Source organism: Coregonus lavaretus, assembly GCF_964263955.1.
Source record: "Coregonus lavaretus genome assembly, chromosome: 15".
In the NCBI taxonomy this organism is placed as follows: Eukaryota; Metazoa; Chordata; class Actinopteri; order Salmoniformes; family Salmonidae; genus Coregonus; species Coregonus lavaretus.
This window is the reverse complement of record NC_140002.1, coordinates 34948890-34963828: the sequence shown is the minus strand read 5'-3', so window position 1 is coordinate 34963828 and position 14939 is coordinate 34948890. Positions and strand designations below refer to the sequence as shown.

Genomic DNA, 14939 nt, shown 5'->3' with positions numbered 1-14939 from the left:
TCAATTATCTGTTGCTTATCTTACTATTGGTGCTAATGTCAGAGCTATGTAAAGAGGCTTCAGACCACTTACATAAAAATAAAAAATAAAAATGTTTTAGTCATTTAGCATACGCTCTTATCCAAAGTGACTTACAGGAGCAATTAGGGTTAAGTGCCTTGCTCAAGGGCACATAGACAGATTTTTCACCTAGTCGGCTCGTGGATTCGAACCAGCGACATTTCGGTTACTGGCCCAACTCTCTTAACCGCTAGGCTACCTGCCTCCCTCAACTTGACTGGCTTTTATAAGGCATGCGTGTGAATGGAGTCTGTGTATTCATCATTCTCTCCCTCTCCCTCTCCCTCCATCCCCTTATACCTCTCTCCTCCCCCTCTATCCCAATCTCCCCTCCCTCCCTCCGTCAGGTTTGCCTTCCAGTACAACCCGTCCCTGCAGCCCAGAGCCCTGGTGGTGTTTGGCTGCATCAGTAAGAGGGTGACCCACGGCCAGATCAAACAGATCATCAGGATTCTCAGCAAGGCCAGCCCCCTGCTCAGCATAGACCGGGTCTGTGTCCCATCACTCTGCCCTGTTCCTCGCTATGTTCTATCATGCATAGAATTAGGACATGCATCTCATTGAAACCACTTCTTGAATGACTGTACTGTATCTTGTAAAAACAAACAATTGTCAGTGCAAAAAAAAAAAAGCTGTGCTGTTGTCAAAATAGATTCTATCACTTCAAGGAACTGCGCTTGCATCTCGTGCCCTTTTTATCTGCTAAGTGGCATTCTAAATCCACAGAAATGATCGTTACTCTCGTGTGAACGTTGCAAGTCTTCTAATAGATTCTGCTACAAGTATTGGAAGTAGTTGTGAATGCTGGAGCAGTGTCTGATCCTGTCTCATTAGGGTCTGTCTGTTGAAAGGTGCTGTGTGTAGCATAACCTGTGCTGCGCAGACTGAACTGACCTGTTGTCTTCTGTCTGTCCATAGGGTCTGGAGAGCTGTCTAAAGGGACCTGATAACTACAACAGCCAGGTGTTGATAGAAGCCACAGTAATCGCTCTCACCAAGCTACAGCCTCTCCTCAACAAGGTACAGACACAGATGGCCGATCTCAAAGTATCATTTAGGAGATGGATGTGTTAAATGTTCTGGTGAGCTAACTTATTTGTGTGTGTGTGTATATGAACCACATTCTAATAAGTATAACCGAAAGCTCCTTCTGACACGCAGAGAGGAGGGAAGTTATTTTGGCCCTGGCTGTATGTGTTTAAATAGGCTGCTGTCAGACGATAGATGGTGGCAGTAAATGGTCATGTGAGACTCTCTCTGACTGCAAGTGTGTTTGTTGGCGCCTCACCGCAGCTCGCCTATGCACAGGGCCCTGTGTTTGTGTGTGTGTGTGTGTGTGTTGGATGGGAGTGGTGGTGAGGCTAAATAACAGCCTGTGTGTTTCCTCCAGGACTCCCCCATGCACAAGGCTCTGTTCTGGGTGGCCGTGGCTGTGCTCCAGCTGGACGAGGTCAACCTCTACTCTGCCGGCACCGCCCTGCTGGAGCAGAACCTCCACACTCTGGACAGCCTCAGGGTATTCAACGACAAGGTACTAAACACACAAACATACGGTAACAAACACACACCTTTTCAAAAGGATGGTCTTCCACAAACCTTCACTTTGATTTCATTATTTTCCCTAACTAAAATTGTAGATGTTTTAAACCCTATGTGTCCCTCTTCTTTTTCCCTGTAGAGTCCAGAGGAGGTGTTTATGGAGATCAGGAAGCCTCTGGAGTGGCACTGTAAACAGATGGACCACTTTGTGGGCCTCAACTTCAATTCCAACTTCAACTTTGCACTAGTGGGTCACCTGTTGAAAGGTAAGTAGGCAGAGGTGTCTAAGCATTGGGTCGGTAGGGGACTGCATGGTTGAGCTCTTTGTCTCTAACCAACCACCTCTCTGTCCAGGGTACAGACACCCCTCCCCCAACACAGTGGCGCGGACCATCCGGATTCTCCACACACTGCTGGCCCTGGTGGGAAAACACCTCAACTGTGACAAGTTTGAGGTGAACACCCAGAGTGTGGCCTACCTGGCAGGTGAGTTCTGTAGGGATCCCCAATGAAGCCATTATTAGAGTGTTTTGCATCTTCAGGATGCCCATGTTCATATTGACTTTAAACAATAGTGATTTTCATTTATATTCTTTATTTGCATGTCAACGGTTTCTGCGTAGAAAACAAACTGATCTCGTAGTGAAATGATGCGTTTCTGTGTGTGTAGCTCTCCTCACTGTTTCGGAGGAGGTCCGCAGCCGCTGCAGCCTCAAGCACAGGAAGTCCCTGCTCCTCTCGGAAGTTACCATGGAGAATGTTCCCATGGACACGTACTCTGTGCACCACAGCGACCCCTGCTGCAGGTGACTGACTCTACAGGGCTGCCTGCTGAGAGAGCAGCTGACTAAGATGAATTCTACCTCTCTGTCAAAAAGGAATTGTATGGACAATATGTGTTCACCTTTCAGAATGTTTTGTTTTTCTCTCCCTCTGTGTCAGGACTCTTCGGGAGAGTCAGCCGTGGACGTCCCCCAAGGTGTCGGAACGCTACCTAGTGGCTCACTACTCCTCGGTGGGGCAGATCAGCCCCCGCACACGCAAGTCCATGAGCCTGGACATGGGCCAGCCTTCCCAGGCAAACACTAAGAAACTGCTGGGTAAGACACCTGTCAATCGTTCTGCACTGCTAGAGACCAACAGAAGAGTTTTAACATGAGAGAACTGGTCAGAGGGACTTTATAGACATTCTTACATGATGACTTAGATATCCATAGATGATCCACCAGGTCTGTGCTATTTTAGGTGTTGTTATTGTTTAAGTGAATTGACCTGTGTGTGTATGCCCCATTGTTTAACATGACCGTCATGTATTTTTCTATGCTGGCTCACCAGGCACTAGGAAGAGTTTTGATCACTTGATATCAGACAACAAAGCACCAAAGAGGCCAGATATGGAGTCTGGCATCACTACGCCTCCAAAGATGAGGAGGGTGGCGGAGAACGATTATGAAATAGGTGAGTGTCCAGGTCAGTGTCTGTCTCCTCTTCACCTGACACTTACATGATGTTTGTGGCAGGGATGTCAGAGCTTTGACACTGACTGTCTCTATCTCTCTCTCTCCATCCCACAGAATCGGCCCAAAGAATCTCCCATCACACCCTGAGGAAGGTGTCTGTGTCAGAGTCCAATGTGCTGCTGGATGAAGAGGTCCTCACAGACCCCAAGATCCAGGCTCTGCTGCTCACGGTCCTGGTGAGACCACTCACTCAGCTCTCCTCCTTCACCTCTGTCTTTCTCTGTCTCTCTCTCTTAACTTCCCTCTCTCACAGTTCCTCTTCATTAGTTTGTGCCTATTTCTAACATGCTGGTGTGAACGATCTAACTGTTCCTTTCTGTCTTGGCTCTATGCTACAGGCTACGTTGGTGAAGAATACAACAGATGATTTTGACCAGAGAATCCTCTACGAGTTTTTAGCTGAAGCTAGTGTTGTCTTCCCTAGGGTATTTCCAGTTGTGTAAGTGTTTCATTTCAACCCAATAAAGCCATTAACAAATATCTATATATATATTACAGTGCCTTCGGAAAGTATTCAGACCCCTTGACCTTTTCCACAATTTGTTACGTTAGTCTTATTCTAAAATGGATTAAATAAAACATTTTCCTCAATCTATACACAATACCCCAAAATGACAATGCGAAAACCGGTTGTTAGACATTTTTGCAAATGTATTAAAAATAAAAAATTGAAATACCTTACTTACATAAATATTCAGACCCTTTGCTATGAGACTCGAAATTGAGCTGAGGTGTATCCTGTTTCCATTGATCATCCTTGAGATGTTTCTACAACTTGATTGGAGTCCACCTGTGGTAAATTCAATTGATTGAAAAGGCACACACCTGTGCATGTCAGAGCAAAAACCAAGCCATGAGGTTGAAGGAATTGTCCGTAGAGCTCCGAGACAGGATTGTGTCGAGGCACAGATCTGGGGAAGGGTACCAAAAAATGTCTGCAGCATTGAAGGTTCCCAAGAACACAGTGGCCTCCATCATTCTTAAATGGAAGAAGTTTGGAAACACCAAGACTCTTCCTAGAGCTGGCCACCCGGCCAAACTGAGCAATCGGAGGAGAAGGGCCTTGGTCAGGGAGGTGACCAAGAACCCGATGGTCACTCTGACAGAGCTCCAGAGTTCCTCTGTGGAGATGGGAGAACCTTCCAGAAGGACAAACATCTCTGCAGCACTCCACCAATCAGCCAGACGGAAGCCACTCCTCAGTAAAAGGCACATGACAGCACGCTTGAAGTTTGCCAAAAGGCACCTAAAGGACTCTCAGACCATGAGAAACAAGATTCTCTGGTCTGATGAAACTAAGATTGAACTCTTTGGCCTGAATGCCAAGCGTCACGTCTGGAGGAAACCTGGCACCATCCCTACGGTGAAGCATGGTGGTGGCAGCATCATGCTGTGGGGATGATTTTCAGCGGCAGGGAAACTAGTCAAGATCTAGGGAAAGATGAACGGAGCGAAGTACAGAGAGCTCAGGACCTCAGACTGGGATGAAGGTTCACCTTCCAACAGGACAACGACCCTAAGCACACAGCCAAGACAATGCAGGAGTGGCTTCGGGACAAGTCTCTGAATGCCCTTGAGTGGCCCAGCATGGCTACCACAGCATTCTGCAGCGATACGCCATCCCATCTGGTTTGGGCTTAGTGGGACTATCATTTGTTTTTCAACAGGACAATGACCCAACACACCTCCAGGCTGTGTAAGGGCTATTTGACAAAGAAGGAGAGTGATGGAGTGCTGCATCAGATGACCTGGCCTCCACAATCCCCCGACCTCAACCCAACTGAGATGGTTTGGGATGAGTCGGACCGCAGAGTGAAGGAAAAGCAGCCAACAAGTGCTCAGCATATGTGGGAACTCCTTCAAGACTGTTGTAAAAGCATTCCAGGTGAAGCTGGTTGAGAGAATGCCAAGAGTGTGCAAAGCTGTCATCAAGGCAAAGGGTGGCTATTTGAAGAATCTCAAATTTAAAATACATTTACTTTTTTGGTTACTACATGATTCCATATTTGTTATTTCATAGTTTTGATGTCTTCACTATTATTCTACAATGTAAAAAATAGTAAAAATAAAGAAAAACCCTTGAATGAATAGGTGTGTCCAGACTTTTGACTGGTAGTATGTATGTATGTATGTGTACGTGTGTATATATATATATTCCAGTTAGTGTGTACACATGCATAAGTAAGCCTCATCCTTCATATCATGTTGTGGTCTTCTCTCCAGTCACAACCTGCTGGACTCGAAGATCAACACCCTCTTATCACTGTGCCAGGACCCTAACCTCCTAAACCCCATCCATGGCATCGTGCAGAGTGTGGTGTACCACGAGGAGTCACCCCCCCAGTACCAGCCCTCCTACCTGCAGAGTGAGAGCACACCCACTTCTTCCCCTCTCCAAGCTCCACACACACACAAAAAATACCATTACAGTTACAACTATGGGTTCTGTGGTGAAAATGCCCATTTAATACTCACCTGTGTTTCTTCACTTTCTCTCTCAGGCTTTGGGTTTAATGGTCTATGGAGATTCGCTGGGCCCTTCTCAAAGGTGAGCAGACACAAATAATTTGCCTCTTTAGAGTATGGAAGGTTTATTGTCAGTGTTTGTAACTTCCTTTCCATTCTGCCTGTGCCAACAGCAAACCCAGATCCCGGACTACGCTGAGCTGATAGTGAAGTTTCTGGATGCATTGATTGACACGTATCTGCCAGGGATCGACGAGGAGACGAGCGAGGAGTGTCTGCGTACGCCCACGTCGCCCTACCCCCCGCCCGTCCAGAGCCAGCTCAGCATCACAGCCAACCTCAACCTCTCCAACTCCATGACCTCACTGGCCACTTCCCAGCACTCCCCAGGTCTGCACACAGATACAGTACACACACACAGTCAGCCAAATCCAGCCATTCTGTCTCTTGGCAGTTGTTATTCTTTCAAATTACACTAGCTGTGATGCTTTACAGTGGCCTCCATCTCAAACTAAAGAGACATTTGACCCACTGACCAATTTGTGTTTTCTCATCATAATAATATTCTGGCCTTTTTGGTCTTTCCATTTGACCAATCAAGAGAATCAACATGCATTTACATTTTACATTTTAATCATTTAGCAGACGCTATTATCCAGAGCGACTTACAGTTAGTGAGTGCATCCATTTTTCATACTGGCCCCCTGTGGGAATCGAACCCACAACCCTGGAGTTGCAAGCGCCATTCTCTACCAACTGAGCTACAGGAGACATGCACTAACGAATACATAGAATTAAAGAGAAATATAAAGTATCCATCCATTTCCCACTGAATTCAACCTCACCTGAAAAGTTCCATCCACTATATTTAAGTAATAATGCCAGAGGGGGTGTGGTATATGGCCAATATACCACAGCTAAGGGCTGTTCTTAAGCACGACGCAACACGGAGTGCCTGGATACATCCTTTAACCGTGGTGTATTGGCCATATACCACAAACCCCCCAGTAAAAATAAATGTTTTGTCATACCCGTGATATACCACGGATGTAAGCCAATCAGAATTCAGGGCTCGAACCACCCAGTTTATATGTAGCGTTAAATAGTGGGTTCACCAACCTGGTCCAGGCTGATTCTCTCTCTTTAACCCACTACTGCATGATGTTCTAGCTCATATTTTATTATTTTGTGTTCATCATACATATTCCATTTTCTTCCTCATTTGTTGTGCTGGATGCGGTGTAGTTTATAGACGATCTCCAACTTTGTCCCATTTGAGGTCCCCCGATGTGGTGCCCCCCAAAATGATGGGTACAATTAGAAACTATAGAGCTGCAATGGGCAAATAGTGGCTCAGCCTATAATATGTGCAAAACTTATGTATGTCTTGTAATGTCATGTCTTAACCATTTATTCAATTTTTATACTTTTGGAAATGTTTCATTATTTGTTTTCTTCATTTAAGAAATTTTTGTAATTTCTGCTATGCCACTATTTGGATATCGCTTTTCTCATGATTTATTTATCTGTCACTCCTTTGTTAAGTTGGGTTAAGTTTTGTTTTTGTTAATCATGTTGCTCTTGTTGCTCATTGATGTCAATCTTCTTTTTGGGTTGCCATCGTCACTCACTCCTGTTTCTTTTCCACTCTGTGTCTGTGAAGCTTCTCTGCCTTGCTCTAAGTCCGCCGTTTTCAACCCACACCTCGTCCGGCCAGGTATTACTGCCCCTCGTCCCCATGCTGCTCCTGACTCCCAGGCACACGGCACAGCCCCTCGTCCCCATGCTGCTCCTGACTCCCAGGCACACGGCACTGCCCCTCGTCCCCATGCTGCTCCTCCCTCCCAGGCACACGGCACAGCCCCTCGTCCCCATGCTGCTCCTGACTCCCAGGCACACGGCACAGCCCCTCGTCCCCATGCTGCTCCTGACTCCCAGGCACACGGCACTGCCCCTCGTCCCCATGCTGCTCCTGACTCCCAGGCACACGGCACAGCCCCTCGTCCCCATGCTGCTCCTGACTCCCAGGCACACGGCACTGCCCCTCGTCCCCATGCTGCTCCTGACTCCCAGGCACACGGCACAGCCCCTCGTCCCCATGCTGCTCCTGACTCCCAGGCACACGGCACAGCCCCTCGTCCCCATGCTGCTCCTCCCTCCCAGGCACACGGCACAGCCCCTCGTCCCCATGCTGCTCCTCCCTCCCAGGCACACGGCACAGCCCCTCGTCCCCATGCTGCTCCTCCCTCCCAGGCACACGGCACAGCCCCTCGTCCCCATGCTGCTCCTGACTCCCAGGCACACGGCACAGCCCCTCGTCCCCATGCTGCTCCTCCCTCCCAGGCACACGGCACAGCCCCTCAGAGGTGTGTGGGGTAGCAGAGGCCCATCACAAAGCCCAACAACACTACGAGCATTTGTGATGGAAGTTGATGTACATCATGTTTCAATGCCCATATACCGTATGTCCTGTTTGATCAAAACCAGTGGCGAACCATGACTATAGGACCTAGGCCTTCAGAGGGACCAAAAATCTTCCAATACGCTGTATCAAAATCACTTAATGCGCCTGACATTATATATTCTGTTGTCGGACCGTTCTAGTTGTAGTGAAGGAGGAGCAATGCTTTTGGATGACATTATGAATTAATCAAACAGGCCTGGTCGCGCTTTGGTCTCCCGCACACACAGAGACCGAACCGGCATGGACAGTGGACACAACGTGACACAAAGCATAAAATAATGCAACCAGCAAAACCAAAAACACACTGTTTACACAACCTATGGTAGCCTAACACCACTATCACCAATAGCAACAACAACAGTGTCACATCAAAGGGGACAGGCTCGTTGTGCTGAAAGGACAGCGACCGTAATACCTGTGCACTCCATGGCGCTGAAGGAGAGCCAGTTTTGGTGAAACACAGACATGGCTGACAGACAGGCAACAGCAGTCACACACAGCATCAAATCATGTTAAAGAATAAGCAGCCCATTCATTCCAGTAGGACCCATGAAATTATAACAATACAAAAGCACAACCATTTCATTAAAAAAATGAAATTAACAAACCAGCTATTACTTCCAATTACAAATATATTTTATCACGTTCATCACACTAACCGGTGATCTAAAGTTTAAATGCAACAATGTTTCACAGTCATTATTTTCGAAGAGATAGCTAACAGCAAGCGAGCAGCAACCAAAAACAGTGCCACTCACCCAGATAATTATCATTTGTAAACAAAGTTTGAAAGTTAATCTTGAAATGGGTAATGTTAACAAATTAGCAACAACATTCACCTTGAAGTTGATAACAGCTGCTGCAGCCGCCGTCGCCATTGTAACACTACTACAACACAAGCTAGCTAACATTGTCACAATACTACAACACAAGCTAACACTTTACTAGTGTTATGACTTGATCACACCTACAGCGTCATTGCGTTTTGGTACACCAGAAGTACATTAATTTCCAATGGAATGTTGCCTTGCAGAATTGCGTTGCAGTGCGTTCTGTGCAGTGGTGGAAAAAGTACCCAATTGTCATACTTTTTAATAGAAAATGACTCAAGTAAAAGAAAGTCACCCAGTAAAATATTACTTGAGTAAAAGTCTAAAAGTATTTGGTTTTAAATATACGTAAGTATCTAAAATAAATGTAATTGCTAAAATATACTTAAGTATCAAAAGTAAAAGTATAAATCATTTCAAATTCCTTATATTAAGCAAACCAGACGACACAATCTTCTTATTATTATTTTTTCCGGATAGCTAAACACACACTCAGACATCATTTACAAATGAAGCATTTGTGTTTAGTGAGTCCGCCAGATAAGAGGCAGTCGGGATGACCAGAGATGTTATCTTGATTAGTGTGTGAATTGGACCATTTTCCTGTCCTGCTAAGCATTCAAAATGAAACAAGTACTTTTGGGTGTCAGGGAAAATGTGTGGAGTAAAAGGTACAACATTTTCTTTACGAATATAGTAAAGTAAAAGTTGTCAAAAATATAAATAGTAAAGTACAGATATACCCCAAAAAAATACTTAAGTAGTACTTTAAAGTATTTTTACTTAAGTACTTTACACCACTGGTTCTGTGTGGCGCATACATAGGATTTATCGAAGGTATGCATCAAATTGTATGCATAGACGGCCTGACAGAAATGGTAGCAGAAGGTGAATGTTGAACTTTTGTTGCACACACATCCAGATGATGTTGCATACCATTTCGCGCAATGACGCTGTAGGTGTGTTTGAGGCGTTAGCGCGGGAAAACTACTGCTTGCACCACAGATTTTCTCTTAAACTCACTTTTTTTTTTTTTTTACGGTCCCACCCATTGCAAGTCAAAATATGATTGGTTCATTCCACTGTCACTCCAAAATTCTGCTCTAATACAGTTGAATGGCAGAGGCCTTCTGTACAGCTTCTGAAGGCCTAGCCAATGGCTGGCTGAGCTAGCTAGGTTTTTCTACCCAGAGACCACCAAAGAAAATCCTGATTTAATATTTTTTTCTCTTCAGTATTAACCCTTCTCTTTCCAACACAAACTGAAGAGATGAAATCAGAAGATCATAAAAATTATTGTAAAGATGAAATAGAAATTAAAACAATTTTATTTCAAAGAATAAATACAGTACCAGTCAAAAGTTTGGACACACCAACTCATTCAAGGGTTTTTCTTTATTTTAACTATTTTCTACATTGTAGAATAATAGTGAAGACATCAAAACTATGAAATAACACATATGGAATCATGTAGTAACCAAAAAAGTGTTAAACAAATCAAAATATATTTTATATTTGAGACTCTTCAAATAGCCATCATTTTCCTTGATGACAGCTTTGCACACTATTTTTATAAATTCTTAGGCCTTCCATGAAGGCCTAGAAGGCCCTCACGGTTCCCCACTGTTCAAAATACAGAGCAATCCTATTGCAAAAGTTGGGGCGCTTAGGTCAGAAATGGTGCATTTGTTTTCAGCCATTGGTACATGGGTTCACTACTCCCCCTACTGTTGGATTTGTAGCTTTAGAATCCCTGTGTGTTTTTTACAGTATTGATAGCCACATAAAAGTAGATTACATGTCGTTTTTCAGGTAGATAACTCAAAAGCTTTTGCATTACATTAGAATTATATAATAGAATAGTTTGTAATGTATTAGTGTGACATATTATACCTGATGGCCTGTGTTTGGTGTGTGTGTGTGTGTGTCCTCCGGCAGGCATCGACAAGGAGAATGTGGAACTCTCTCCGACCACGGGTCACAGCAACAGCGGGCGCACGCGCCACGGCTCTGCCAGCCAGGTGCAGAAGCAGCGCAGTGCAGGCAGTTTCAAACGGCCCAGCATCAAGAAGATCGTATGAGAGAGGCCCACCACTAGGGCCCCTTACTGGGGTCGCCCACGCCAGTCATCATGCTGCACTTTTACTCCAACTCTCTCTTTCTATCTCTTGTTCTATCGATCTCTCTCAGCCTTGATTCTCCTTTTTGTTTTTTTGTTTTTTTACCCTAACCTGTCCAGTCAGCCATAATTTGCTTGACGATCAAGAACTCTCTGAATATGATGCATTGTTTTGCAGTTTTGTTTATGAAACAGTCAATGTATGAGATGTCATGGAGAAGAGTCTGGCGGTTTTTATGTTTTGTCTTTTTGTGTCACATACTGAACTACATTGGAATCCTTTTTTTAAAACAGCATAAGTTGAAAGAAAGCACTGACATTGACAACACAGCAGTAAAAGTAGGGATCATAGTATCTGAAGCCATTTTGTTGTCTGGCTTCTTTGTCTTGTTTTAATTTTGTTTCATAATGATAAGGTATTACGAGAAGACCATTTCTGAGATTTGCACAATTTTCTGTAATTCAACATGCTTGTACGTTTGTTTGTTTTTTGCCTTTTCTAAGTGTTGTTAGTAGGACATTGATAGAGCTTTGCCAATGGGGCTGAACTAGATCAAAGGACATGCTGCAGATACCTCTCATTGGGACACATGGCGATGAAGAGGCATTGGACCTTGGGACCCAGCGTTGAGGAAAGGGATCCCTCTCACCCACCAGAGAGACACTGCAGAGGGAGAGCACTACCCTGAAACACACACCATACTGGAGGAAATCGCTGAATGCCCTAAACCCTCATGTAGTAGCAACATCTGTGAAAAGCATGACCAACAACAGACATTAGTGGTTTACTATGCTGTCGAGGTGGGGGCTGGACTATCAATTGGCCCTGTTTGAGCTGTGTCAGGGACAATCTAATGATGGCCAAGCCATGTGTCTTTATTGATTAGTGATTGTCAAAGCTGTGGGGATTCCTCTGTTAGGCAGTATTTTTATTCCCACATGAGTGTCAGAGAGGGTCAACTAGGCGGCAGGTTGACGTTTTATTGTCATTAGTCTTGTCCTGGAAGCAGAACTGAGCGATTTCCCCTTAGATAGGCTAGCTGTAAAGTCAAAATTGGATATATTGTAAAGATTAATGAAAACAAAAATGTGCTTTTTGGTCTTAATTTAAGGTTGGGGTTAGCCATTAGGGTTAGCACTGTGTTTAAGGTTAGGGTTAGGTTCTATGATTTTGTGGCTGTGCAAGCTAGTGACCACTGCAGAGCTGCCTCCAGAACAATTTTCGTGATGAAAAAAACGCTGGAGGACAGCAGCCCTGCAGGTTTCAGAACTTTAGATTTTAATCAGCACCCTATTCACGTTTTACAACACTATAGTGAGGGAAAAAAGTATTTGATTCCCTGCTGATTATGTACGTTTGCCCACTGACAAAGAAATGATCAGTCTATAATTTTAATGGTAGGTTTATTTGAACAGTGAGAGACAGAAGAACAACAAAAAAATCCAGAAAAACACATGTCAGAAATGTTATAAATTGATTTGCATTTTAATGAGGGAAATAAGTATTTGACCCCTCTGCAAAACATGACTTAGTACTCGGTGGCAAAACCCTTGTTGGCAATCAGAGGTCAGACGTTTCTTATAGTTGGCCACCAGGTTTGCACACATCTCAGGAGGGATTTTGTCCCACTCCTCTTTGCAGATCTTCTCCAAGTCATTAAGGTTTCGAGGCTGACGTTTGGCAACTCAAACCTTCAGCTCCCTCTACAGATTTTCTATGGGATTAAGGTCTGGAGACTGGCTAGGCCACTCCAGGACCTTTTAATGTGCTTCTTCTTGAGACACTCCTTTGTTGCCTTGGCCGGGTGTTTTGGGTCATTGTCATGCTGGAATACCCATCCACAACCCATGTTCAATGCCCTGGCTGAGGGAAGGAGGTTCTCACCCAAGATTTGACGGTACATGGCCCCGTCCATCGTCCCTTTGATGCGGGGAAGTTGTCCTGTCCCCTTAGCAGAAAAACACCCCCAAAGCATAATGTTTCCACCTCCATGTTTGACGGTGGGGATGGTGTTCTTGGGGTCATAGGCAGCATTCCTCCTCCTCCAAACACGCCGAGTTGAGTTGATGCCAAAGAGCTCAGTTTTGGTCTCATCTGACCACAACACTTTCACCCAGTTCTCCTCTGAATCATTCAGATGTTCATTGGCAAACTTCAGACGGGCATGTATATGTGCATTCTTGAGCAGGGGGACCTTGCGGGCGCTGCAGGATTTCAGTCCTTCACGGCGTATTGTGTTACCAATTGTTTTCTTGGTGACTATGGTCCCAGCTGCCTTGAGATCATTGACAAGATCCTCCCGTGTAGTTCTGGGCTGATTCCTCACCGTTCTCATGATCATTGCTACTCCACGAGGTGAGATCTTGCATGGAGCCCCAGGCCGAGGGAGATTGACAGTTATTTTGTGTTTCTTCCATTTGCGAATAATCGCACCAACTGTTGTCACCTTCTCACCAAGCTGCTTGGTGATGGTCTTGTAGCCCATTCCAGCCTTGTGTAGGTCTACAATCTTGTCCCTGACATCCTTGGAGAGCTCTTTGGTCTTGGCCATGGTGGAGAGTTTGGAATCTGATTGATTGATTGCTTCTGTGGACAGGTGTCTTTTATACAGGTAACAAGCTGAGATTAGGAGCACTCCCTTTAAGAGTGTGCTCCTAATCTCAGCTCGTTACCTGTATAAAAGACACCTGGGAGCCAGAAATCTTTCTGATTGAGAGGGGGTCAAATACTTATTACCCTCATTAAAATGCAAATCAATTTATAACATTTTTGAAATGCGTTTTTCTGGATTTTTTTGTTGTTATTCTGTCTCTCACTGTTCAAATAAACCTACCATTAAAATTAGAGACTGATCATTTCTTTGTCAGGGGGCAAACATACAAAATCAGCAGGGGATCAAATACTTTTTTCCCTCACTGTATGTCAGGGGAAGGAAAGAAGGAAAATCTGGAAAAGAGGAATAGACAATGTCCTCCTATGTTGGACATTTGGAATCGACATTTGAAATTGGCCTTAGCTTTGCGATTTGAAATATAGTAATATCTATAGTGGTAGTCTTTCTCAGTAATAATTGTCTCATTCTTGCCCCCATTTACTGTAAACACATACACACACGTACACAATACACTTTGGAGGTTGTTTTGTTCATTGTGTGCCTTTTCTAGGGTTTTCAGATCTTTATAATGAAATGAGAAATGAAGAAATTGCTTCATACAGCGTTAAAGGTATTATTGAAGATGGTTACTCTGCATAAATGTATATTTATATATACAGTTATAAGTATTGTAAACAATACCTTATGAAAGACAAGTATACAGGCATTACTAATCTGCTGCCTGATAATTGCTTTGTATGGCTAAATATGTATGTAAAACATTAACATTCGGTACATCTTGTCAAAACAAGTATTCATACACAAATTCCATGACACTAGGGACCAGATTTGCTGAGTGTTCGCATGTGCAAATGTTGCACCTGTTTTTTCAAGAATGAATGAAATGTTGAAGTCAGAACAGTAATGGCTTTTATGTTGGTTTTTATCTTGTTTTCAGTTTTCTATTTGTTTTGGGGGAAAATTGATGCCAATTATGTTCTGGTTCAAAAGCTTTAGTAAATCTGTCTCTGTTCATGTAAATAGTAAAATAATGTATTTGTTATAAAGTAATTACAATGACATAGTTATGGTTTATTTTAGAGTGAACTTTGAATTTTATAATTGCAAAAAGTATGATTTGATTTAATTGGTAAGATTTGAAATATGGATTAATTAAAAAGAAACTATGGTTGTAATTAATCACCTCGACACACACCTGCTGAATAGTGATCTCCATGTTTAAAATCGGCATAATGAAATGATGCTAAAAACCAACATTGTGAGGAATTGAGACTATGGTCAGGCTGTCTGTTCGCAGATAGAACTGTGTGTATTGGGAATACTGCT

General features: G+C 43.9%; 1 protein-coding gene across 1 annotated transcript in view; it reads left to right on the top strand.

Annotated features, from left to right (window-relative positions):
• Positions 1-12312, top strand: part of LOC311142135 (neurofibromin-like) — an 87235-nt gene extending 74923 nt beyond the window's left edge. Inside the window, 14 exon segments of the mRNA XM_084177721.1 lie at positions 408-549; positions 979-1080; positions 1451-1591; positions 1739-1865; positions 1954-2085; positions 2270-2405; positions 2542-2699; positions 2935-3057; positions 3174-3295; positions 3458-3558; positions 5343-5485; positions 5621-5667; positions 5759-5975; positions 10818-12312. Of these exon segments, the coding sequence (XP_084033847.1) occupies positions 408-549; positions 979-1080; positions 1451-1591; positions 1739-1865; positions 1954-2085; positions 2270-2405; positions 2542-2699; positions 2935-3057; positions 3174-3295; positions 3458-3558; positions 5343-5485; positions 5621-5667; positions 5759-5975; positions 10818-10960 (1834 nt within the window). The 3' untranslated portion in view covers positions 10961-12312.
• The last annotated feature ends 2627 nt before the right edge of the window (positions 12313-14939 follow it).